Source organism: Mustela lutreola, chromosome 2, assembly GCF_030435805.1.
Source record: "Mustela lutreola isolate mMusLut2 chromosome 2, mMusLut2.pri, whole genome shotgun sequence".
Taxonomy (NCBI): Eukaryota; Metazoa; Chordata; class Mammalia; order Carnivora; family Mustelidae; genus Mustela; species Mustela lutreola.
Genome location: NC_081291.1, coordinates 67,974,668 through 68,001,912, shown reverse-complemented (window position 1 = coordinate 68,001,912; position 27,245 = coordinate 67,974,668). Strand labels below are relative to the sequence as shown.

At 43.6% G+C, this 27,245-nt stretch overlaps 1 protein-coding gene across 1 annotated transcript in view; it reads left to right on the top strand.

Moving 5' to 3' along the window:
- STAC (SH3 and cysteine rich domain) overlaps window positions 1-27,245 on the top strand; it is a 143,912-nt gene that overhangs the window by 78,591 nt on the left and 38,076 nt on the right. Inside the window, exons 3-6 of the mRNA XM_059162150.1 lie at window positions 14,525-14,625; window positions 16,221-16,302; window positions 17,418-17,533; window positions 25,056-25,134. Of these exons, the coding sequence (XP_059018133.1) occupies window positions 14,525-14,625; window positions 16,221-16,302; window positions 17,418-17,533; window positions 25,056-25,134 (378 nt within the window). The remainder of the gene's footprint in view (window positions 1-14,524; window positions 14,626-16,220; window positions 16,303-17,417; window positions 17,534-25,055; window positions 25,135-27,245) is intronic.

Genomic DNA, 27,245 nt, shown 5'->3' with positions numbered 1-27,245 from the left:
TATATTTAAAAATAATTTGTTATCTTAAAATAAAATTTAACTGGACTTTCTGTGTTTTATCTAGCAGCCTTATCTCCAGGAACATTTGACAATACCTGGTATTGTTTTTGATTGTCATGATTCTGGACAAAGTGTGCTAACCAGCCTCAGGCAAATAGAGGGTTCTGATGCTGTTGACCATGCTTCAGGGCATGGGACAGCCCATCACATCCACGTACAGTGAAGAATTATCAGGCTGCTAAGGCCACTAGGGTAGAGACTGAGAAACTCTGCTCAGAAAACTTGGATTTGAAAAAAAAGACTTTGAAGGGCCCCTGAGTGGCTCAGTTGGCTAAGTGTCTGCCTCTTGATTTCAGTTCAGGTCATGATCTCAGGGCCCTGAGATCAAACCCAGAGTGGGACTCAGCACTCAGCAGAGAGCTTGCTTAAGATTCTGTCTCCCTGTGCCTCTGCTCATCCCCCACTCATGCCCGTGTGTGCACAACTTGGTGTCCCTTGCGGGGGGAAAAAATACTTTGGAATCTAAAAGGCAATGAAATCTATCCACTAAATTGGGGGGGGGGGGGGGGTTGGGGGTCGGTGGGTGTTGACAGGCACGTTTCCCTTGCAAACTAGAGATAATTGAGATGGAAGACTTTATGAAGTCTGCAACAGAATGTGCTCTGGGGAACCCAGAGGAAGGCCCCACCTAGAAGAACGTTGTTCCAGGAAAGAAAAACAAAGCCCGCTGTGCATGTTAGTATGCCCGGCAAGCCACATGGGGACGAGTGGGCAGCTAGGGCCTGGTGGGTCCGGCAGGACTTGGCATCTAGGACAACACTCTCCATTCTACCGGAGTCCAAGATCGTGGTGAGTACAGATGGAGGAGAGTTGCTTTCACCTTATTTTCCCTCCTGACCCCAACCACAAATTCCCCACAGTGGGAACTCCCAAAGCCATACCATCAGGGTGATCCCTCTCATCTCAACGTGACCTTACTTTTATAATTTTTCAAAAATAATTGCACTTCCTTTCAACAATAGGTAGCATCTTATTTCTCATTATAAAAGGGAAAGGTACTCCATAGAGAAAATGAGAAAATACAGATTAAACAAAAATAAGAACTAAAAAGCATTTGTAATTCCACCATCCAGATAGAAATACTATTAATGTCTTGGGTATGCCCTGCCAGACTTTTTGACATCTATGTGATGTTAATTTAAGAGAGGGTTTTCTGAACATTGTGGAGTATCACCCGTGTTTTGACACTTTACCATTATACTGTGAGTATCATGTCAATCATTATTAAATAAAAGATTGCCTCAGTAGCCAAAAGGTATTTTGGTTATGGGTTTTCAAGCTTTTATTAACTAATACCTTATTCTGTGATATTTCAGTTATTTCCTGGTTTGTAATATTCACAAAGCAATGGCAAGCATCTTTGTAGTTAAATCTTTGTAGACATACTTAGTTATTTTTTAAGGCCAATTCTGAAATTAAAATTGCTGTAGCAAAGAATTATGCATCTCTTTTGGTACATGTTCCCAAATTAACTGGTGCATGTTCCCAAATTAACAAATTAAGCCCCCAAATTAAGGGCTACCATTTGCCCTCCTAGCAATAGTGTGTGGGAGTGCCAATCATCCCACATTCAAACACTAATGGTTTTCTTTTCCATTTTTTAAATCTTTGCACATTTGATGAAGGAAAAATGGATATCTTGCTATTTTTATTTCCAGTTCTTTGATTACTAACTAAGTCTGCCACTTAATAAATGTTTAACTTTTAATTCTGTTTCTTTCATAAGCTGTAAGTTTATGTCCTTGCACAATGCACATTGTAGTTTATTTATCTTTCCCTTGTAATTGGTAAGAAATGTTCATCAACCCCATATAATACAGTATAACATCCTAAATTTTATAAGGCACATAATTTCCCCAATTTATCTGCCTTTTTTAAAATTACTGACTATATTTTAATGTAATCAGATTTATCAATCTTTTATATATTGTTTTCGCTCATAAAATCATACTTAAAATGAGCTTCTCTATTCAAGAATAAATAAGCTAAAATTTATATTTTCTTCAATTAATTTAATAGTTTCAACTTTTTAAGGTTTGATTGATTGATTGATTGATTTTAGAGAACAAGAGTAAGAGCAGGGGGAGGGGCAAAAGGCCTGGGAGAGAGGAATCTGAGGCAGACTCCCCACTGAGCATGGAGCCCAATAGAGCAGGCTCAATCTCAAGACCAATGACCTGAGCCAAAAATTAAGATTTGGGGGGGGGGGGGGTGCCTGGGTGGCTCAGTCGTGAAGTGTCTGCCTTCAGCTCAGGTCATGATCCCAGGATCCCGGGATCGAACCCCACACCTGGCTCCCTGCTCAGCGGGAAGCCTGCTTCTCCCTCTCTTACTCCCTCTGTTTGTGTTCCCTCTCAAATCTGTCAAATAAATAAATAAATCTTTTTTTAATAAAATGAAGAGTTGGTTGCCTAACTGACTGAGCCACCCAGGCATCCCTAATAGTTTCAACTTCTTTGTAAATTCCTTAACCCACCCAAACTTTTTTCAGAATTTGTTATGAATTAAATGTCTGGTCTTTTTTCCCAAATAATTTACCAGATTACTCACCAAAATTTGTTGAATAATCCTACTTTTCAGTGCTGATTCAAAAATCACTTTTATCAACCATTAAATTTTTAAAGATATCTAAGTATATTTCTTGGTTTTCAGTTCTTTTTATTGGTTATTTTGTTTGTTTGTTTGTTTGTTCAGCACCAATATCTCTCTGGCTTAATTATTATTGTGGGTTATCATAGATTCTTTTTCAAAAATGTTTTGCTATTCTCAAGCATTTATTCTTCAAGATTAATTTTAGAATCACTTTAGGAAATCCCCCATCCAAATCCCAGTGAGACCTCAGCTGGAATTCTGGTGAATTTGCAAAACTATTTGGAGAAAATTGGCATCTCTTCAACACATATTTTTTTCTTTCCTTATTTAATATGTTGAGTATTCATGACCGCAGGCATCTTTGTCTTCTTTCAAACGTAAAAAGAATTCATTCAACAAATATTTGTGGAGTATCTCCTCTCTTCCAGGTTTTGTTCTAAGCACTTGGGATGTAACAATGAATAAACCTGGAAAAGATACTGGCCCTTGTAAGGTTGACATATTCGTCATGGAGACGGACGGATGGATGGTTAGATGGATGGATGGGTGAATGGATGGATGTGGGGGGATGGATGCATGGGTGGGTGGATGGATAGATGGATAGATGAACGGATGAGTTTTCTAATGTTCTAAGTTATGTGGAAGAAAGAACAATGTAAAGCAAGGTGAGGAGGATCGGGAGTTCAGAGGCAAGGGACGGAGTACAGTATCACAGGAAGTGGTCAGTGTAAGCTTGTTAGGATAAGACTTGAGCAAGACTTGTGAAAGGTGGGAGAACTCTAGGGAAAGGGCATTTCAAGTGAAAGGAACAACTAGAGCTAAAGCCTAAGGCAGGAGTATGTCTGGTATGATCAGTAACAGCCCAGTAGCTAGTGTGTAGTGGAACAGTGAAGGATGGGCAGAAGAAAGGAGGGCAGATCTCTTGTGTAACTCTGTAGACCATTGTGAGGACTTTCGACTGTAAAGTAATTATAGAACTTGAATGGTATTTGCAAAAGGTGGCTTTAGCTTCTGTGGGAAGAATAGCAAGACTTTGGAGGAATGGGACATGGATTGAAGCAGAAAGGACGGTCAGGAGGCTGTCATAGCAGCACAGGTCAGAAGTCAGGGAACAGTGGGAAGAACTGAGAAGAGTCTGGACTCTTGATATATTTTGAAGGAAATGCCCAGCAGGATTTTCTGCATGTGGGCTGCATGAGGAAATTAGCATACAGGGATTTTTCCAACAAGGTTTCTGGCCCGAGTAACTGGAAAAATGGAGTTGCCATCAAGAGAAATGGGAAAACTGCAGATCGAATAGGTTCTGGGGTAGGTGCTGAAGGGAAAAAATCGCTAATTCAGTTTGAGACATGTTGAAGTTTGAAATGTTTATCTGGCAGCCAAGTAGAAAAATATCAAGAAGTCAGGTGTGTGAGTAGATTTGGAATTTGAGGGCCTTTTCTAGGTAGAAGATAAAAGTATGGAGTTGTAAGCATGTAAATAGTATGTGAAGGGATAGCGTGGGGTGATATGACCAAGGGAGTAGGTACAGACAGAAAAGGAAAGAGGACCAAGGACTTGGCCTAGGTAAACCTTAAAATCTTAAAAAGTTGAGTAAAAGGGGAAGAACCAACAAGAGACCAGGAAAAAGTGCCTAGTGTGGTAGAGATAAGCCAAGAAGATACACCATCTTATAACCCAAGAAAGAAAATGTTAGAGAATGATCAACCTTATTGAATCCTGCTATCGGTAGATCAGTTATGGGATGAAATCCAACTACTGGATTTAGCTAGATGTTGGTGTCTGGTAACACAGAGAGCCGTTTACTGGTGAGAGAGAGTTTCTAATGTTTCCTCATTAAGTGTCAGACAGACTCATTTCAGATGTACATCCTTTATTATATTATAGAATATCATATCCTTCTATCCCACCTTCACTAAGAGCTTAAATCAGAATGAGAAATCTATTTCTATGAGTAATTAGATTAATGGCTATTTCTAATAATAAACTAGACTGCATGTAATGGAATATTCAGCCATAAAAAGGAATGAGATACTGATACATGTGGGTAAACCTCAGAACCAAACTATATGAAAGAACCCAGATACAAAGGTCACAGATTGATGAGCTATTTATATGAAATAGCAAGAATAGGCAAATCCATAAAGACACAAAGCAGTTTGAAGATTTCTAGAAGCTGGAGAAGGAAAGAGTGGGACATAATTGCTTAATGGATATGGGATTTCCTTTGGGGGTGATGAAAATGTTTCAGAATTAGATAGAGGTGGTTGTCACACAATATTACAAATGTACAAAATGCCACTGAATTCTTCACTCCACGGTGGTCAATTTCATGTTATGTGAATTATACCTCAATTTAAAAAATACTGGGAAAAAGAAAAAGCTGTGTATGGCCCACTGGCCAAATTTAGCCCATGCCCTATTTCGAGCCAGGAATAGAAAAGGTTTTTATTTTTTAATTGTTAAAAGAAAATCTAGAGAAGAATATTTCATAACACATGAAAATTATATGAATTTTAGTTTCAGTGTGTCTAGATAGAGTTTTATGGAGACATAGCCATGCTCATTTGATTACTTATTATTTGTGTCTACTTCATGCTACAACAGTGAATAAATGCAATAGAAACTGTAAGACTTGCAAAGTCTAAAATATGTGTTATATGCAAACAGTGAATCATGCAACACTACATCAAAAACTAATGATGTACTGTATGGTGACTAACATAACACAATTTTTAAAAATGTACTCTCTTGCCCTTTACAGAGATACTTTTCAGGCTCCTAGTCTAATTCCTCAGGAAGAAAAAACAAAAACAAAAACAAAAAACAACAACAAAACTCCTTTATGACCAAGTTTTTCTTGGTGGACAAGTTTTCTTCCAGAGAAATGCTCCATTTTGCTACTAGAATCTCCAGATTCTTGAAATATAAAGTGTTTTTCAAAGAAGGAATTGGAAGTTATCTGCCTTTCTCCTGGTAATTATGCCTTCACTTGATTAGCTTGTAAGCTACAATTTTAAAAGACTACACTAGATGACAGGAAAGCATTTCCAATGCTGTGGTGGATGTCGTAAAAATGTCATTGGTGGCATGCTCAGCATGGGCGAGATTCTTAACAGAGAGTAAGGCCAGAAGAGTAATTTTGTCCTGTAAGGGTAAACTCCAGAGGAGGCTAAGCAGCATGGTCCTCCCCGGCACTCAGCTGCTTTTTTTCTCCCCTGCGAAGTGGCAGATAAGTCAAGGGAGGACCACACCCATGTCAATGGAACTGACATTCTCAATTCTGACAGATTTTCTCCACAATCCCTGCCAGGGCTTCCCAAATCCTAGTCAAATCTGAAATGTGAAGCTTAACATCTCAGTGGCCCATCTTTCTAGAGTGTGGATGAAAGTGTCTACCCATTCTTTTTGTCTTGCTTTGCTTGGGGGATGTTTGTTTGTTTATTGGTTTGTTTTAGTATTCTCTCCTCAATCTCAAACCTCTTCCAGTATAGCCCTTTTATACAGATCCTACAGGATATATGTGGCCCTTTAATGCAGAGATGCTCCAGATGAAGGCCCAGTTTTGCACTGCAGACCTTCTCCCAGAAAGCTGAGGGATCAGTGTCATGCAGCTGACAGTCCACCTGGGCTTTAACCATTAGTTCTAATTCTCTCCCGTTGGCCACGGCTGCTAAAACTTCCATCAGCTTGGTCTTCATCAGGTGTTAGAAGTCCTTAAACAGTTATCTTATTGAGTTAATACATTAAAAGAAGTCATTATATATTATTGTATTTAGATGTTTATTAGTTAAATAAATCAGTAACATAGTTAATAAATAAGTATGAATCTTATTTATAAAAGATCACTGGAATGAATTCTTCTATAAATAATACATTTCTTTAGTATTTGATGCCATAATCCTGTTTCAAGGGTATTTGAGGTAAACCTTTACAGAGCAAGGGTCACTTGGTTAATTTCTAAACTGAGTGTGGAGATTTGGGTGTAGTACACACAGGACAGGAGAATGTAGTTGGTGCTGTAGCAGAGTCATGCCTCATCAAATCCTGAGTTTGGAATATCCAGCTCAGCCTTAAGGAATCTGGAAATCATGACCTCAGGGAAAATTGTCATTTAGAGCAGCAGGTAACGCACATTTAGCCCTGTGACCATTTACTTTTGCATGTTGAGTTGTGCTTCTTAAAAAGAAGGCTCTTGGTTTTTCCACTTGGTGCTAGTGACACACTTTCTCAGATGGAGAGACTGAGGTCCGAGGACTGGTGCCCGTCCAAGGTCTCAGACCTAAAGACTAAGATCTAAGTTTTTTGATACCTTAAATCCAGCTTCTTCTACCTCGCCATAGTACATTTATTACGTGTGCATATATATACGCACATATCCAGATCAAACATAAAAATAGAAGACAATTTATGCATGGAAGTCATAATCAGTTGTAGAACAACTGTCCTGCTTTGGTACTTTTGTCTTCTTACGTTTGTATTTCTCCACCTTGCCTCCACTCCTCCTTTTTAAAAAGAATCAACCAGGATGAGAACATTTATGACATCAGTGTCATTTTCGAAACAGAAACAAGTCCCCAGATAAGTGCATAGGAAAACTAGAAACATCAGGGTACTCTGATATTGGCTAATGCATTTGCAGCCTTGATTCCTAATGTGTTATTGATCGCATGAGTCATCACCAGCTTAGTGGGCTTGGCAATATCTGCAATGGGAAATACTCCGTATTGCCCACACGTTCCTTCTGTGTGAATTCAAGAGCCTGCGCTGAGCTGCAGAGCAGTGGAGCCTGTAATCCCTTCTACATATCTGTTACATGGATCTGTATCTCTGCAGTGGCCAGCTCATGCAAAAAATTCCTGTTCACCTCTGTCCACTATGAGAGCCTACCTGTCACCAATCGCAAATGTGATCGGAAGAGGATGTTGGGACAGGAACCAATGCTGACCCAGAATCTCCTCAGGGAAAACTTTGGTATCTAGAAACTCCTGACCCTTCTCCTCCAACCTTCCAACCCTATCTTCAATGGCTGTGGTAACATATTTGTATTTTTATTCTACAATTATCATAAACAGAGCTTGGAGGACCATGAATGCCTTTGGAATTTTTCCCTTTCAGCTTCAATAGGAAAAATGCAGACCAGGCCAGGGTAGAGATCTGCTGATGTGTGGATGTCTGGCAGGAGGCAGTGGGGATTAGGGAAGAGAGCCAAGCTTCCAAGTTGTATAGACCGGGACCCTCATCCTGTCTCTGTCCCCACTTGCTATGTATCCCTGAGCTTCAGAGATAGTACCATCTGTACTGTATTTAAACTACTCTCGTGTCCTACTGTGGCAAAAAGCAAAAACAATGAATACTCTTATGCTGAAAATAAATAAATTAAAAAAAATAAATTTTAAAAAAAGCAAATGAAAATGAAGCTGTTGGCACCTGGGTGGCTCAGTGGGTTAAAGCCTCTGCCTTCGGCTCGGGTCATGATCCCAGCGCCCTGGGATCGAGCCCTGCATCAGGCTCTCTGCTTGGCAGGTAGCCTGCTTCCCTTCCTCTCTCTCTCTCTGCCTACTTGTGATCTCTGTCTGTCAAATAAATAAAGAAAATCTCTTAAAAAAAAATAAAAACGAGAGAATAAAAATCCCTACCTCACAGGACTGTGTGGATAAAAACAGGGGGAAAATCACAGTATTGAGTTCACAGCTAGTGAATCACATATTCAACCCAACTCAACGTTAGTCCATTCTTTGCCATTGAAATTATTGATTACCCCCGCCTTCTTCAATTAAAATGATGCCTTGCATACAACAGGTAACAAGTATTAATAAAATGAAGAAACATACAGGAAACTGCCTAAGAGTGCACAAGAGCACAATAATTTTTAGTTCCTTCCTACTGCCTTTCTTTCCAGAAGGATCAGGGTGAGAATTCATTTATGACTTTTAGTACAATGTTCTTCGATCTCAAATATGTGTGTGCAAGTGTGTGTGGGTGTGCACATGCAAGTGTGTGTGTGCGTGTGTGTGTGTTGACCGCCGAACTCCTTCCATCTTAATTATGCTGATTTTTTCCTCCGTTCATTTGTTTTTCTCTCAAGTCACCCTCTGTCCATAGGAGATGAGAAAGGATCCTGCCCAGTGACTCTGTTTGGCTTAGCTGGTTTCACGTGGCCTCACAGTCTTAAAGATCATCTCCATATGATGACTTGACATCAGAAAGAAGTAACGTGTGAAAGTCACAGAAACACTTACCATGTCCTGCATGTATCACTTTTAATTCCAGGGAACCATGGCTGAAGTTAGGCCTATGCACTCCTACAGTCAGGCAGGTTTAGGTATGGAGGGACTGGCCTTTCTGAGTTATAGGTATGAGATGAAAGCAAGGATGGAAATCTGAAGCTTCTCTCTCAGGACAACAGAGCACTCACAGACACTGTTGTAGGTCACCTGAGAGGTGTCATGGGAGCTCATGCCAGAAGGAGGACTCAGAGGCCCATGTAAGCTGTTAGCTGCGAGGTGTCCACAAGGAAAATGACATAAGTCAAGGGGTACGGCTCATAGGATTCCAGTGCAGATAGTTTTCAACATCTGCAGACCAATAGCAGAGACAGAGACGGTGGTTCCCAGAATCAGCTTTCAGTTCACTTCCTAGGTCAGGCAGGCAGTATCTGGCCTGGATCGTACAACCACGAGGACATGGGGAGTTCTGAGTCCCAGCAAACCAGGATTAGTCACATTGGATCGTGGATATGAAAAGTTAGACCCAGCCAGGTGGGGGCTCATACAATGCAGATCTGCAGGTAGTTTAGAATCTAGTAGTCACACAAGCATCCAGGATTTGGGTCTACAAGGAGAAATCTGTCTCTTTGCATAGAATGAGGGGGGTGGACCCCCCGCATTGGACCCTCATTCTCCATGTTACTTTCCTGATTAAGGGGTCTTGATTGTAAACCCCTGGTATATCCTGTTTTATTTTTAAGAGATATAATATGAAATGTGACTAAGAGTTAAGCAATGCTTAAATGGCCAAATGTTATCAGAATGATTCTTGCCAACTCTTTTATAGATATATATATAATTAATATTATTATTTTTTTAAAAAGTAGCCTGCCATCCAGTGTTGTTGATTAACCATTCATATTGAGAAAACCCTTTTTATATTTCTCCCAATATCTATATAGAGACTCCTTTATTCACAAGAGCTTCAACACTTTGTTCCTCTAGGGACAGCTTACTTATCCATAATGTAGACCCAACCATGCTCATAAAAGAGCCCAATGCCAGGAAGTTAGTCATTGTTGTCCTGGCTTGCACTGATCCATTCCAAACTCCATCTGAGTATCATAACATTCTTAACAATTTTCCACTATAATTCATAGAACTATCTTAGTTTATCCCAGAAGTTCAAGCCCCAGGGAATAACTGATCATTACATGATGAGCCAGCTCCCTATTTTCCCTGGATACCACAAACCATATCAATCCAAAGGGCTGATAGGACCCAGCTTCCAGCAGCTTCACTTCCATTTGCTTTTTGCCACAGTAGGACAAGTAGTTTAAATACAGTACAGATGGTACTGAAAATACTTCATTGGAAACTTTCTCATCCTACAACTAGGACACTTCTGAAAGGTAGCTGCTTTCATCCTCTGCAATTGTTTCTTTGGCATTTATTTCAAAATGTCTAAATGCTGTACTTACTCTTTGTTGATTAATGAAATATTTATTGACTTCTGGCTGCCCCCCTCCAGCACCCCCTGTTTGTTCTATGCCTCACTCTCACCTTCCCACAAGAGTTACATTCAGCACAATCTTTGCTCTCCCTTTGTTCTCATCTTCCCAAGTAGTTTTGTCACAACTTTGTGTGAACTTGATAGTCTGTGTATACACTATTGTGACTATTGCTAGCTTCTGATTCAAATATTGTATTAGGATTACATTTCTATTCTTACACAGCTTTTATATTTCCTCAAGCAGAAATCACCTTTTTAATTCTCTTGACTTTTTAGGCATCTATAATTTTTTCAAATGTTTCTATCCGATGCCATATCTATTACAGCATCCAAACCTGAAAAACATCAATAAACTTCTAAGTTCCATTTTCCCCCCAAGGATATGGCCTTACTTCAGGTAAATTATCATTTACCTTCCCTCTGTGTTGGTTCCTCTGTTGTGCACTGGATCCAACAATTTCCTCTTCCTTGACTTATTCCCTGATCTCTCTGAGGCAAATTTTTCATTAGAGTTCTGAGAAATGGTATATGGAAAGCAAATATTTGGAGTCCCTGAATATGTGTCTGTTCTGCCTACTTAATTGTTACGAATTTGCCTGGGTATAAAATTCTAGGTTTGAAAGTCTTTTCTCTCAGAATTTTGAAATTCCACAATTTTCGACGGTCCCTGATCCCCCCATTTCCAAATTGCTCTTGGGAACTCTGTCTCCCCCTTTTTTTGTGAAATTCCTTGCCCTTCCTCCAGTTGCTTTCTATCTTCTGAACTCTCTTCTATGCTTGCTACTCTTCCTGGTAACCTTGTTATTTGGGGGTTATGTCACTTTTTATTATTTGACTGACATTTTAGTGGGCTTTGGTATGAATAAATGGGACTCTATTGTGGCCAGTCCACCATGTTTACTCAGAGTCTAGTGACATCTTTATGTTTCCAAGTATTTAAATCCATGCAATCCCCTTTGCATGTATTTTGACACTATTACTGTTAGCAACCCTGGGAGGACCTAGAAGCATTGCCATTTGAGGAGGAGACAGCTGAGGCTCTGGGAATGTTAGTAGCTTTCATAAGTTTAAGGGGCCAGCATGAGACAGATTCGAATATAAAACCATGTTTTTCCCACTCACTGAGGCATAAGGGTCACATTCAGTGATACGTTTGTGATGGAGGTCACTAGTAATGGACCAGACAGTAGCTTTCCCATATCCTGCTACAGTAAACTAACACCATTGAGTGATGTGAATTATCCCTTTGAGCTATTCTCTGAACCACAGAATACAGGCTTTCCTCTTCAGTCACACTCGTGCTATTCCACTGTAGAAATGGGGACACCTAAAACCAAATTATTGCTGGTGATCTGACTCATTCAAATAGTGGAACATATTAGAACGGACAAGGAAAACTGAAATTACAGTGTTCAGGTCTGAAGGAAAATATACCTTAATACGTAAAAGTGCTATTTCAGAGTCCAGCACACAATGAAATAACTCTTCTTTGAAGCTTTTACTTACATTCTCTCATAGGGCACAAATAGCATTCTCTAATTTGAAAACAAAAAAATGAGTGATTGTTTTCAAAGTCCAGTGTTTAAAAGGCATTGCAATAACCACTCTCAAAAAAAGGAAAAGAACCTTTCCAATTAGTATTTATGAACAAGCAAACATACCCAGTAATTTATGGTTTGTTTATATGTCACTTTGCCTTTCTGTGGTTGTATGAGCAGACACAATTTATGTTAAATGATACCTTCTTGAGGGCAGTTTTCAGGTAAAACCTCCTGAAGGGTTTGTGGATCTTTGTCCAGACAAGAGTTTGCCCGTGGCTTTTCCCAGCTGAATATCTGGTTCTTGTACTCTCTCTCTCTCTTTTTTTTTTTTTTTAATCTAATTATCCCCTTTCTTATCTTCATGTACCTTACTCCCAATAAAGGGAGGAAGTTTTAGGGTCAAGCGGAGGAAAAGTGATACTAGGCAGGACCCCGACCTGGTACCTCAGCCTTCTCATCTGTAGAATAAAATCATGCCTACAGTTGATCTTCAAGTCCTCTTTCAGCTCTGGAATGCTGCTTCTACACCATCAATGAATCAACTCCACTTAATTATCTCAGTTGGTCACTCCTGTTTGAGTACTTGTGTGACTGTGAGAAAATTTGTTGGTTAATGTATTTAGCACATATTATCGGACATCGTGCTCAGAGCTAGGTACACAGTGACAGATGAACAAACATAGCCCTTAGCCTCATTGGGTTCACAGTCCAGGAGGAAATACATGTAAAAACAAACTCTTGATAAATGCTGTGAAAAACAACAGAAAACTGCAAGAAAGATTAGTTTTAAAGAAAAAAATATATTTAGACAGGAAAAGAGAAATGTGGCCAAGAAAGCTTGATGGGAGGAATGACAAGAGACCCAAAACATGAGGACCGACCAGCCAGGTGAGGAGTGATGTAGACAACATTCCAAACATTTAGGGCTACATGTCTGAAAGACCCTGAGGAATTAAAGAGCTCATGCCTTCAGGGAACTCGCAGAAGGCCAGGTGGCTAGAGCATAGCGAACAAGTGGGTTGGCCAAAGATAGGAGCAAGTATGGGCTCCCACCAAATCATACAAAGCCTCCCCACCATGCTGAGCATTTTGTATAATGCCAGAAAGGCAGGGAGAACCTACTGAAAGCTGTTTACACAAGAGAGGGAAGTGACTCAAGTCATGTTTAAATGATTGTTCTGTTTCCTGTGCATGCATTGGAGGAAGACAAACACAGATAAACTAGTTCAGTTAGGAATTAGTCTGGACAAGGGCCAATGGTGGTTTGGATGGCGGAGAGGTGGGTGGTTTTCACATATGATCCTCATTTTGCTTCTGTAGTCAGCTGTGTTTGTAGCGGGGGCTATCTGTGGCCTCATGTCTCCCAGCATATGTATGAATTAATGCCTATGAGATGTTGGGAGTCCCATTGCCTGTCCAGCAGTGTTCTTGGTCAGCATTCTTCATGTGGGTATAGCCACAGCTGTGTGTCCCACAGTCTCCAGGGGATATAAGCCAAGCTTTTAAAGTAATCTCCTTGAAGCTTCTCTAAGTAGGACTGAGTAGAGACGGTCCCACCCTTGTCGCTATGTGGGAGGAGCAAGATGAAAGGAGTAGGACCTCAGCAGTTCCACAAGGAAACCCTCTCCTGTATCCCCTTTCCTCACTTTTCTAATGTGCTTCATGTGCTTGGCCATCTAAGAGCTATAAACTCCCATTTTGGCAGCCCATGTTTGGGGGTGTGTGAGGAACCTACCAGCTCACTTGCTCTGTCTTGCACGTCTTGTCTTGGGCCTAGTGGAGACAAAATGTCCCACCCTGACATCGTCACCTAACCTCCCTCTAACTGCTCTGCATAACATGAATGCAGGTGGCCAGCACCCTCCATACCTTTGAGGCGATCCGGGCCCTCCCTTGTGTTTGTCCCCCAACACTGCTGCCTTGAGCCTCACTTCTGCAGCATAGGCTCCAAGGGACCTCTCTCTTCTGTCTCCTTTCGTCCCAACCTGTCACAGCACCCTCTCCCGGGAGGCTGGATGACTCCCTGAAACAGTGCTCTCATGGCCTGCTCCTCACTGACCCTGCTCCTCTTCCACCAGCCAGGAGGTGGTGTTGGACCCAGTCCTCCATCCCCACTTTAGTACCATCAGCTTGTCTCTCACACAGACTGTGCCATTCCCCCTTTATTGGCCATTTTCCCGAGCATCTGTCCAACTGCTCAGACTCTGTGACAGAAACTCCGGTAAAAATGGGCAAAACTGCAGCACTTGCACTCCTTGGCAACACTTACAGAGGAGCGGAAATAGGTGGCCTCTGTGAGGAGCAAGAAAGTGGCATTTGCTAGCTTGAAACGAGTGAACGGTGACATGGAGGAGACAGATTTTCTGGAGTCATGAAAAGGAAATGAGTGGAAGGAAACCAGAGCTGGTACCTGAAGTGGTACTAGATGTGGGAGAAGGTCAAAGAATCTACCAAAGATCCTGTCCATTTCAAAAGCATCACGCAGCTTCAGTGTGTGAGAAAAGGAGAATTACCTGGGTCTGGGGATTAATCCCTCTGTCAGGGACTTCTTGCTAGCCACCAGGTGAAGGCAGGCTGTCTCCTAACCAAAGCTCACGCATGTCTGACAGGAGCAAACGCTAAGCATGGGCTGCGCTGCAAGGCCTGTAAGATGAGTCTCCACCACAAGTGCATGGATGGCCTAGCACCCCAGCGGTGCATGGGCAAGCTGGTAAGGGCCGGTGCCAGGAGTGAGCCCAGACCCCCCTGCCTATCCGAGCTCCTCCACCCTTATAGCCAGACAATAGAGAGGCAACCCCCAAGTCCCTGGCCTACCAACCGGGCTTCCTTGTTGGCCTAATGACAAAGCAGAGGAGCAGCTTTATCATCCTGAAAGACAAATGTTTCCCATGTAAAAAAGACATCTTAACAAGGTGACTGACTTGTCCCGGGCTGGAACTTCTCTAGCGTTAGCACTGCAAGGCCCACATCCTGGGACTGTCCATGTTTTGAAGTTGAAAGAGAGGCATCCCTGGAACCCTCTCTTCCCAGAAAAATGAGGGTGGCTGGTCACCTCAGTGTTAAATTGGCTCAGCGGACATCAAGAGAGGGAGAGAGATTAACCACCACCCTAAAAATGGAGCGAGTAATAAAATTCAATGTACCACTTTAAGAGATCATGGCAGCCGAGCCAAGGAAGATCAGATAGCCGTGGTCCATTCTAGGCTGGTCTTAGCATCTTGGGAGCATGGGCTTCAGTACTGCGGCAACATATGGAAAAAAAGGAACCCAGAGCATTTTTGAGGGTATTGATACTAGGATGGCCAAAGAGCTGTCAAAGGGACCAAGAATGTCTAGCCTAGAGACACTTGGACTGTGACAGCTGCCTTCAAAAATGTCTAGCCTAGAGACACTTGGACTGTGACAGCTGCCTTCAAAATAATTTAAGGCCTGTCATACAAAAGAGGAATTATCTCCTGTCCTATGGCTCCAGGGAAAAGACCTAGGATCAGTAGACACCAAGTCTTAACAAAGAGATAAGGTTACCAAAGACCTGCCTCCTTGGTTGGTGAGAGCTCCTCCCACCCACACCTCAGAAATGGCAGTGTTCAGAAAAGGAGGATACCGCTTGCCAGGAACAAGGGCAAGGATTCGGGAATTCCAGTAGGGGCTGGGCCACAAACTTCCCTTCCAGCACTGGGACATAGTAAGTCAGGGTTCTTAGAGATTTCGTCTCCTTTCTCTGATTGGCAGTGTCATCTTCTCTAAAACCCCTGCCTCACTTGTTCCCCTCCTTCTCTTCCAATGGTGATTCCCATAAACCAAGGCAAAGACTATGAATGAGAGATCAGAAAAGCATGCTAGAGTCTAGAACACAAGACAAATGACTCTGGGGTGCCACATAAACAAGATCCTTTGGGCTTTCCTCTGAGGTCTGCTTCCCCTGGCCCAGGACTTTTATTATTTTAATAAGCCTTAATCGTGAAGTGCTATGAAATAATGCATGCCAGTCCATTTGTATTGTGGGAGATAATGGGGAGCCTAGACAAAAGGGAGGCTGCTAAGGTTTGCCGAAGGAGGAGAGGCAGGAAAAGGAAGGGCAGGTTGGGGCTTGCTTTCTGGGTGGAGTGTAACTTGCTTATTGCCACCTGTACCTCCCGCCCTATCCCCCAACCAGGGATAAATTTAAGGACAAGTCAGCATCTTCAAGGGTGACAGAGGGGTGCCCCCTGGAAAAATCAGCTGGTATGATTCTCAGAGCTCTTGTGTGGTTTTCTCCATCACCTCTGTGACATTAAGCCTTTCTCTTTCTCATTCTTTCTCTAGCCAAAGGGGTTTCGGCGATACTACAGCTCCCCCTTGCTCATTCATGAACAGTTTGGATGCATTAAAGAAGTTATGCCCATCGGTGAGTTGGGACGCTGATGAGTTGAGTTGGTTTTGGGCAGCAGTGTCAGCCTTAATAGCTGTTACTCTTCTCTCTTGGGACTGCAGACCCAAAGGGCTATGTTTGTGCATCTCTCTGGTGGCTGATTGCGCTATGATTGTTTGCTTTGCTGGAGAGGATATTTAAGGAGGAGCAAATTCTATCCCCGATGAAGCTTGAAAAACACCCAAGTCCCAAAGGCTGCTGATATGCTATTCCAGCCATCAGCAGCTTGGCAGAGTGGGAAGAACGTAGAGCCTAGCATCCCACACACCTGGCTCGGAGCCCAGCTTCCCCACTGACCCACTAACTGTGTGTCTGGACAAGTTACTCATCCTGTCAGACCCTACAAGTGAAGAAAACCAAAAGCTGCTTTTTCTAATTGTTGCAAAAAAACAAACAAACAAGCAAAAACCATAAATTATAGACCAATGCTTGGAAGGAACTCTGAATATCAGTTTTTCTTTAATGAGGACCAAAAAATGTCTTATATTTATAGATATTTCTGGCTTCAGTTTATTCTTTAACAATATCTTTCAGTTTATTTCTATTTTTCTTTCCCTCTGTCTGTGAGAATCTCTACATATTTTTGCCTTTGGAGGGGGGCAAGTTTTAAACTTAGAAAGCTTTTAAACAGAAATTCACAAGACCTGGTAATGTCAAATTCCTTCAAAAACACTTGCCTCCTACAACAAACTTTAAGTCTTGCTTAAGGCTTTGAACCTTGGTGAGTAGAACCTCACACTAGGGGAAATAAAGATGGTGTCTGGGAATAAGCTTGATATTGGAGTCCTGAGGCTGGATAACAAAAGAGGAAAACCAATAAATCAGGAAGCATCTGGGAGCAGAGAGTTCTGGGTGTAAGTGGTCAGTGCACCGGAAGGACATGGTCGATGGGCACATATTGTGGGGGGCCCATCTGCCCAATGAGCTTGACCACACACAGCTCCTTTTTTTCCCAGGGGTTACTAGTGAGCTGGCACAGAACCTTCTTCTTAAGTGCTGTTGATCCATAAGGTATGATAAATGCTTGGCTGCCCTCCTGATGGTGAATGGAGGAAACCCGTCACTCAGACGACCTTTCTTTTCCATTGCAGCCTGTGGCAATAAGGTGGACCCTGTCTATGAGACCCTCCGCTTCGGCACCTCCCTGGCCCAGAGGACGAAGAAGGGCAGCTCCGGCAGTGGCTCTGAATCACCTCACAGAACCTCTGTAATTATCCTCTTCCTCCCTCAGTCCACCTGCAGTGCTCTGGGGAGGGCAGACCCCAGGCACAGCAGCGCAAGGGGGTCCCCATAAATGTATCATGAGGTCAGGTCTTTGAGAGTCAGGTAGCCTCTGAAGGGAAATCCCAGGTGCCTTGGGCCACTAAAGGTTAACTTCCTCTTTGTGGCCAACACCCAGGGATCATTGTACTTTTGCCCTCAAAGACTATGTTCTTGGTTTCATGCACCTCGATTCTCCATGTACTTCCCCTCCCTCCCCTCCCACCAATACCCGATGGCATGGCAGTCAACAGAGAGAAAGGTTCACCCAAACAATGGCAGAAGCAGGGAAGTCCCAGCTGTGGCCATTTCTCCTTCCGGCTACATCCCAGTTCAATACAGCTCTTTCTCACATTTTCTCATTCTTTTCTCTCAGAGACAAGGTACTCTTCTTGCTTTCATACAAAAGCTGCCCTCCCCAGAGGCGCTGGACTGGTGACTTAACAGGGTCTGTTTCCAAGGGACACTCACCCTCCCAGACACCTCTCCCACATGTTTTTTGTTCTAAAATGATTACCCATGGCTCTCCTTGACATGCTGTCATCATTCTGTTTCTGGTGGTCCCAACCAGAATTTCTATAAATGCCCCAGGATGCCACACGACTCTGCCGTTCATGCTGAAGGCCACCATCTGTCCTGCAGAGACAAGGACCTTCCAGCCAATGTTGCCAACTAGGATGGCTCGCACCCAGTTACTGGTTCCATTGTTGCCGCCCATGTTAAAATGGGATTTCAAAGCAAGGCACAGATGAGCCGCCAGGTGGTCTGCCCAGCTGGGTCCTGTCAACATCAAGTGATTAGGGTGGATCATGGGAGAAGGAGGGGTGCGTACCCATCGGAGGGGTTCTCGAGCTGAGTGAAAGCAGCTCCCTCAATGGGTGCAGGTCAGTCTACAGGATAACTGAGATTATAGGCTGTAGGCAGGTGTGTAGGTCAGGTGGGTGAGTAGGTAGATTTGAAAGTCTTCTGATTGATGCCCCATTGTTATCCTAGATGCCACCTTTTTTAAAGATTTTATTTATTTATTTGAGAGAGAGAGATAGCATGAGCAGGGGGGAGAGAGAGGCAGACTCCCTGTTGAGCAGGGAGGCTGGCATGGGCCTCTTGTTCCCAGGACCCTGAGATCATGACCTGAGCTGAAGGCAGAAGCTTAACTGACTGAGCCCCCCAGGTGCCCCCAGAGGCCATTTCACATTCACCAAAAACCCTGTTCTTTATGCATCCCACCAACTTCTCAGAAGGAAGAACCAAAACTTGTGGTACACTTATTCCTTGCTGCCCCTAAAAGTGATGTCAGTTTTACTCTCAGTTTGCAGTTAGCAAACATGAATTAAGTGCCTACAGTCCACCAGCATAGAGGACACAGACGAAGGGGAGGACATGACTTCTTACCCTCCGAATTCACCACTTATTTCAGAAGACCAAAACAATAGAGCGCAAAGCAGATGGTGACAGCATTGTCTGGCACTTTTTAAGGAACATATTTTTATGTCTTGTACTATTTTTATTATGAATCGGAACATAGCATACACATTATGAGTATTATAATAGCTATGTTATAGGAGCACTGCAGGATTTCAGAGTAAAGAGGGAAACAGTTTCAGTAGACATTGCTCTCAAAGCAGTGCAGGTATAAGCTGGGACATTTTAAGGTATCTGATCCTGGTGATCTCCCTGGGAGGCTATACATCAAATTGGCAGTCCTGATGATAATATTGGTTCTGGTGATGTGGGTTAGATGACAGTAAGAGTATAAGTAATTTTCTAGCACAAAGCCTGGCACTCAATAAATGAAATTTGCTGATGTTTTATTTCGATTAAGCATTGAGCCCTTGGCTGGGCTTTCTTTGAGTTTGAGTTATGAAGAAGTGAAACAAGGGTGTGATCCATTAGAAAGGTAAATACATTCTCTGAGAAGGACATTTCCCTGGCCATTCCTTACTGGGGCCCATTCGTGGGCTCTGTAAGAGGCTGGACCCGCACCAGGGTTCCACCCTGCTGTCCTCCTCAACCATTCTCCTCTCATGTGTCTTTCAGTCGCTCCTTAAGTCAGGGATGTTCCCAGATCTCTACTTTGGTTTGGCCTTCATGTGCTACTGGTTCTTCACGATCATCTCATTCACAGTCCTTTGGTCCAGCCATCATGCCCAAGATGATGACTCCTTAGATACTTCTAGTCCTAACCTCCAGATGGGTCCTAACCTCCAACAGGTCCATGCTCTAATGGTGCTCCACTGATGATTGGGTCCTCTAACTGAGAACTCAGAAATGTAGGGGTGCCTGGGTGGCTCAGTCATTAGGCATCTGACTTTGGTTCAGGTCACGATCTCAGGGTTCTGGGATCAACCCCTGCATCGGGCTCCCTTCTCAGCAGGAAGCCTGCTTCTGTCTCTCCCACTCCCCCTGCTTGTGTTCCTTCTCTCACTGTGTCTCTCTGTGTCAAATAAATAAGTAAAATCTTAAAATACAAAACCAACAAACAAACAAACAAACTCGGAAATGTGCATCAGAAGTGCCCTTTGTCTCTGCCTGCTGTGCTGGAGGTTTGAATCTCATCATCTCTCACCCAGACTATTTCAAAGGAATAGCTGTGTTCCCCTCTTCCTCTTGAGTCTTCTCTTATCATTACCTCCAGAGTTATCATCATTTAAAGAACGACCTTTGCAGTTTTCCAAATCAAAAGTCTGTATTGACTTCCTTATGCCCAAAAGACATGTGAACTGTAGCATGGTGTGAGAGGCCTGTCACTGCCCTGAAGATCCACCTTCCCTTGAACACACCAAGCTCTTGCCATCTTTGTACCTTAGGACATGCTGTTCCCCCAGCTGATGTTCTTTAAGACCAGCTTTTTTTTTTTACACAAACCAGGAAGAGTTCTCAGACTCCCCCAAGCACAATGGTTGCTCCTCTCACAGGCCTTCAGAAAATCCTTTTCTTACAGGGTAGGGACAATTGCAGCATAATTTTCTGCTCTCTTTCCTGTACTAGGTACTGAGTGGCTATACAGCGGGGCCCTGTTCCCTGTTCATCTCATTATACCAGGGTCTAGCACCTCATGCTCAAAAAGTGCATCCTCAAAGAGTGAGGAAAAGTATCAGGGATTCTTAAAGACTGACTTCGGAACCCTCAAAATCGACCTGACCTTTTGATGTTTCTGCCCCCAGTTATATGCACACTTTGTAGCTCTCTGGACTGCCATATTCTGCCCAGTAGCTGGGTCTTGCCCCCATCTTGTTTCTACCTCTATACAGACAGCATCTCTTTTGGGTCTGGGTTGGGGTGTCCCTTCTGTGGACACCCACAACAACCAACTCATCAATCATAGTGATTTGCAGATTCCTTGGTATTTTTTCACTTTTGTGTTTCACTTTTCCCTCTCTCCTTTAGTTTCCTCCCCAACTAGATGAAGCTGCTCAAACACAAGAACTCTTGGTTCCCTTCTTCTCTCTGTTGTTTTACACTAGTGATTCTCAAATGTTGGTGGGGATCTGGATCCATGGAAGGGCTTTGTAAAGACAGAAAGCTCCCTGTCCTACTAAGAGTTGGGCATCTGTGTACTTGATTACCCCTCCAGGTGATTCTGATACCCACCGAAGTTTGAGAACCTCTGATCTGTAGAGCATGTCCTTAAACCCACTTACCATGTTAGGTCTTCTTCCGTAGGAGTGTGAGGAGGGCCATCGTTTCCCCCAAGGCCACACAGTGATGGCTGTCAGCCTGTAGCCATCACCTCTTACAAATCAAGACTTTCTGCCAAAAAGAAAAACAGACTGCTCTGGTCACTTGCCCTGTATGCTGAATGGGCCTTTCTCATGTCACTGGGGAGAGCTGGTCTATACCCTCATCTCCTCTAGTGCCTACATCTCCCATGCTTGTCTGAGGACAGCATTCGTGGGAAGGCCAATGAAAGCCAGCCTGGGCAGGCAAGAATAAAGAGGGGACTCCCCGGGGATGGCCCTCAGGTACACATCCCGGCAGCAGATAGCTGGCCCTGCATCCGGGGCTGTGGCGACCCCACGATGAGGAGACGTCCTCAGACCCTCTGTGGCAGGCAATGACCATGTTAGCCTCCATGGTTTGTTCTCACGTAGAAGTAGCAAGAATGTCAGAGAGACAAATTAAGGATGTCCAGTTTGCTTTTCTGTCTGAAATGGTTTTGTTTCTAGCCATGACTGGCCCTGACAGACCGGTTCTCAGGGCGGAAGACACGGTTTTCTGAATGTCAATAAGGTATCCATTCATCACAGTCCATTTAAACTTCCTGACACTGGTTCTATCAGTAAATATTCTCGGAATTGTGCTCTGTGAAGGCATTGTTCTCAGGGCTGTGGGGAGACAAACACAAATCAAATTGTCCTTAAATATCTGTCACTTCACTCTTTCCCCAGAGTCCCTCTTGCTTCAATGAAAAAAACAGAAACAATTGATTGGTACTTGAAAATGCTTTGGCTTCCTTCCTGCAGGGGCAGATGGTAATGAACTTCAGCCACTTGCCATTCTTGCAGTTTTGTTATGTCCTAAAGCTAACATATTCCCACACAGCAAACTCTGCTCCACACATTTATTTTCTTACAGGGCTGTGGGGCCATTGGCTTTACATTGTCGGGCAGTCACCACCTGGCTGTTTCTAAATCATTATGTTTCTTTTAATGTGTTTACAAATATTCTAGAATATAAAAGGTTGGATGGCTTTGGGAAGAAACTAAAAATTTTGGGAAGAAATTCAAAAACTTTCTGGGAGTGGTTCGACCAGTTTGGGAATAATCTTCAGTTTCCTAAGATTAAATTAACATAATAATAGCAACTTTTGTTCAGAAATAGCCAGCTTCAAAGGAGCAGGGTATAAGTGACCTAGAGATCCTGTGACTTTTTTTTTCCCCTTCTTTCCGATGTATCATGCAAGTGAGAATGGCTGGGGAAAATCTTTAAGCCGGATTATATCAAAAATCAGCCTCTCAAGGGTCGTGCTAAAATGCTCTGAGCTGACTGGGAGGGCTAGAGGGCTGGGAAGGCAAACTTGTTCCTCTGAAATAAGATGTAAGCAAAGTGTTTTCAAAATGTGACCCACAGCACCTTGGCGGCTCAGTCGTTAAACGTCTGCCTTCGGCTCTGATCATGATCCCAGGGTGGTGGGATCAAGCCCCACATTGGGCTCCCTGCTTGGCAGGAAGCCTGCTTCTCCCTCTCCTACTCCCCCTGCTTATATTCCCTCTCTCCCTGTGTCTCTCTCCATCAAATAAATAAATAAAATCTTTTTTAAAAAAAATGTGATCCTCTTCGGAGGCCCCCTAAATTCCTCTTCCAAAGAGATGGGGGCCAACCAGATGAAAGCCGGGGCATCTGGCCATTTGATAGACGCAATCAGGGGTATGCTGATAAATGTTTAACTACCAACTGGGGCTGGACCCTGATATGCAGCATTTGCCAATTTCTATGGTGTAAATAGTCCCACGCAGGCCTGTTTCACTCTCCCATTATGAAGGCCATCAAAGCTCTCACCAGCCCCCATGAGCCTTTCCAGCACACCGTTGGAAGAAGCTCAGACACATGAGCTCTGAAGAAAGCACCTGAGGTTCAAACCCCAGTTCTGGCACTTAGTGGCCATGGGACCTCAAGAAGGACTACTGATTTTTCCCTGGGCTCCACATTCGTCACTGAAAAGTATGCCTGTCACAGGATTACTGTGAAGAATAAACAGATACATATATGGTACATAAAACAGCACATGATAAATGATCAGGAACCATCAGCCATTTAGAGTAATGATGTTATTTCTGTAACTGAAGCAGAAGAATGGCTGTGGCTTATCCTATTAAACGAAAAGAAAAGGCAAAGTAAGAATTACGTAAATAATTGTGCAGCCGGGGAAACGACATTTAACTCATACCTAGGTCATGCACCCCTCGATGCTGCATCTTGTTCTCTATAGTCAATACAAGTCTTCCTCAACTTGTAATGGGGTTACATCCTAATAAACTCATCGTAAGTTCAAACTATCCGAAGTCAAAAAAGGGGTTGGTACTGCTGCCCTCGAAAACATCGTAGCTCAGCCTGGCCTAACTCAACTGTGCTCAGAACACTTGCATTCCCCTATGATTGGGCACAATCATCTAGCAAAAAGCCTATTTGATAACAAAGTGTTGACTCTCTCATGCCATTGATTGAAACTGTGCTGAAAGTGACAAACAATGGCTTCGTGGACGCTGCCTTCATGATCGTGGGACTGACCCAAAGCCCCGGGTGCCACTCAGCATCCTCTGGGGATAAACTCCCATGTAACTCCAGCCCGGAAAAAGATCCAAACGCAAAATTCGATGTAGCTTCTACTGATGTGTTTTGTAAAGTCAAAAAATTTTAAAAAAAAAAAAAAATCAGAAGGAGACCATCTATATTTATTTATTTTTTTATTGTGTTATGTTAGTCACCATACAGTACATCATTAGTTTTCAATGCAAGGTTCCAAGATTCATCGTTTATGTACAACACACAGTGCTCCATGCAATACGTACCCTCCTTAATATCCACCAACAGGCTCTCCCCATCCCCTCACCCCCCTCCCCTCTAAAACCCTCAGTTTGTTTCTCAGAGTCCACAGTCTCTCATGGTTTTTCTCCCCTTCTGATTTCCCCCAATTCACTTTTCCTTTCCTTTACCTTGTACCAGTTAGAATGGCAAAGATTAACAAGCCAGAAAACAACAAATGATGGAGGGGATATGGAAAAAGAGGAACCCTCTTATACCGTTGGTGGGAATGCAAGCTGGTGCAGCCACTTTGGAAAGCAGTGTGGAGGTTCCTCAAAAAATTAAAAATAGAGGTACCCTATGACCCATCATTTGCATTACTGGGTATTTACCCTAAAGATACAGATGTAGTGAAAAGAAGGGCCATCTGTAATGTTCATAGCAGCAATGGCCATAGTCGCCAAACTGTAGAAAGAACCAAGATGTCCTTCAACAGATGAATGGTTAAAGAGGATATGGTCCATATATACAATGGAATGTCACTCAGCCATCAGAAAGGATGAATACCCAACTTTTGCATCAACATGGATGGGACTGGAGGAGATTATGCTTAGGGACCATCTATATTTAAAACTTACCTCTAAAAGAGCTCTAGTGTCAGTGAGAATTTACATGACAGGGTACGGGCATGAATTCTGATTTCTCTCTGTTGTGTGTCCCTGGGCGTCTAGAAATTCATTTTACACTCACTGAGTGCCACTCATGCGCCCCCTGCTGCCCCCTGAGCCTGCAGACAGACACTGGAAGGGAGCCACCGCCCCCATGAGGGAACACACAGCCTCTCTGAAGTGAGCCAGACCACAGCATGATTGGGTTCCTCAGACAGTGTCAGGCAAATTCTAGCTTAATTCTACTGACATTGAATTCTATTGACATTGAATTTCTCAGCTCAGTTGGCCCACTGAAAGGGTTTTGCTCATTTCATGTCACTCCCTCTGTTTTCTAAGACTTCAGATCTTGTGGAGGTTCCTGAAGAAGTTGATGGGCCAGGAGGAGCATATGACCCACGGAAACGCAGCAACAGTGGTGAGTGCATGAGCCCGGAAGCAGGCATCGCCCCAGCAGGGATGTGAAAGGCCTTGCCCCGCCCAGTCCGCAGCCAGGGAGCGTTGACTTCCAGTTCTTTTCTTTCTGTCCTAGCTCTGGAATTCATTCTGAGCAAATGTACAGTATTCTCGAGGGAAACTAGGCCTAATTCCTGGTGGATCTCCCTGATTTGACTGCAAAATTCCCTGAGTTCTCACCCCTTTGTGGACTTGGCTACACTGGGGTCTAGGAGTCACTTCTGGACCTTTTTGTCAATACATCATTTCCCTCACTGACCTACATTAGATTAGCAAACGGTTCTGGAAAGAAGCCACTCCCCACTACAGCTGAAGTACCCCAGAGCAGGTGGGTGGTGGTAAGTGGGGGCCTCCCACAGGGCTCCTCCCAGCACGGATAACTGACACTCAAAAACTGATCTGTATGATGGAGCCAAACACTCTTGCCTAATGTTATTTAATTTTCTCATAGCTTAGGCCCTTGCTACGATAATTTCTAGAATTTTTATTGAATGCTAACTACATGCTGTTGCTTGCTAACGTTAAGAAAGAACAGCCTCTTAAACCAGAGTTTAAAGACACAACCAACCCCTTATGGAGGAATCTTGCCAAGCCTCTCTGACATCAGCAACTACTTAACCACACTCATTTATGCAAAAGGTGTTTATGAAGTATTTACTATGAATAGCAAAATGATACGAGTCATTAGGCTGTCCTCAGGTCCGCTCATAACCTAGCCAAGTTGTGGGTTCTGATTCGAGTTGCTGACCTGGTCTGAATGTATTCTCCTGGCAGAAGTTATCCCTGCATCGGAGGTGTGGGGATGTGGCACGTTGGGTAGATTTTCCACTCAACTGGTCACCTCTGCCCTTCCAGACTGGAAGCAGAAGTTCTGCATTCAGTACCCCAGAGCTGCTTTTGCAGCAACTGTCTTATGAGGCATCTCTTCCATTTCCCTAGCTCTAGGAGCTCATTTATGTGTCTTCTCTAGTTAGGGCAGTGTCTCTGTGATTCCGCATGAGAATCCTCTGTGATTCTCCTTCCTAAATAAGCATCAGTGTTCACCAGGGCCCCCCCTTGCCAAGCCCACTCACATCTGCTAGAGCGCACTGTTAGGCAAAGGATTCTTTGGCATCATCTGGGGAAAGCTTCACTTTCAGATCAATGCAAACATTCACTGAGCACTTAGCAGTGCCATTAGACGAATTAGAGTGCTGGCTGCCAGGGGAACCTCACAGCAGGGCGGTAATGCCACAGGGCCCCCCAGCCCATGTCTGTCTAGCCCTACAGATACGTTAACTAAGTTTGGTCAGAATTCGTCAGCATCTGAGCACAAACTTATCAGACATGGGTGTTCAACCAGACCTTCATGTTAACACTTCAAGCGTGGTTGTCTGTGCAGTCCTCTGAGTCTGCCTTCTGCCTTCTGCCTGCACCCTTCCCTTCACCCAACTGCTGATGGTTGGCTCATGACTACCTGCAGGGATACATTTGGTCCTCAGCCCCTCCTTGCTCTGGAGACTGACCATTGGGCTTCCCTCGGTGGTCACATGGCCTCAAAGCAGTGACCTTGATCTCCCGGCATCCATCTCTTCATCTCTGAAATGAAGGATGTGATCATACTGAATCCATAAGGTGTTGTTATCATTCAGTGAAATAATGAATGTAAAGGCTCTCCGTACACTGATGACTCTGAAACTTCAGCCCCCTTTGCTGCCTCCAGACACCTGCCGCCCACTGGACGTGGCGATCTGAATGGGGAGTAGACTTCGTGAAGTTAACAGACCTAAACTGGATTCTTGACTTGCTCACCCACCAACCCACCCGCCACAACCTGCTCTTCCCCCATTGTCCCTACTCAGTAAATAGGAGCTCTGTTCTGTTAGTCAGTCTTACTCCAGGTCAGAACTTTTGGTATCAGACTTGACTCCCCCTTCTTCTCATGTCTTGTAAATCTTACTTTCTGCTCTTCAAAATCATTCCCAGCATGTGCCCACCACTCATCTCCCTGCCTCAGGCATCCTGACCAGCAGTTTTGGTGCTCTTGCTCACCTCTTCCTCAGTAGCTAAAGTCTCTGTTTGCCTTGGAGATTT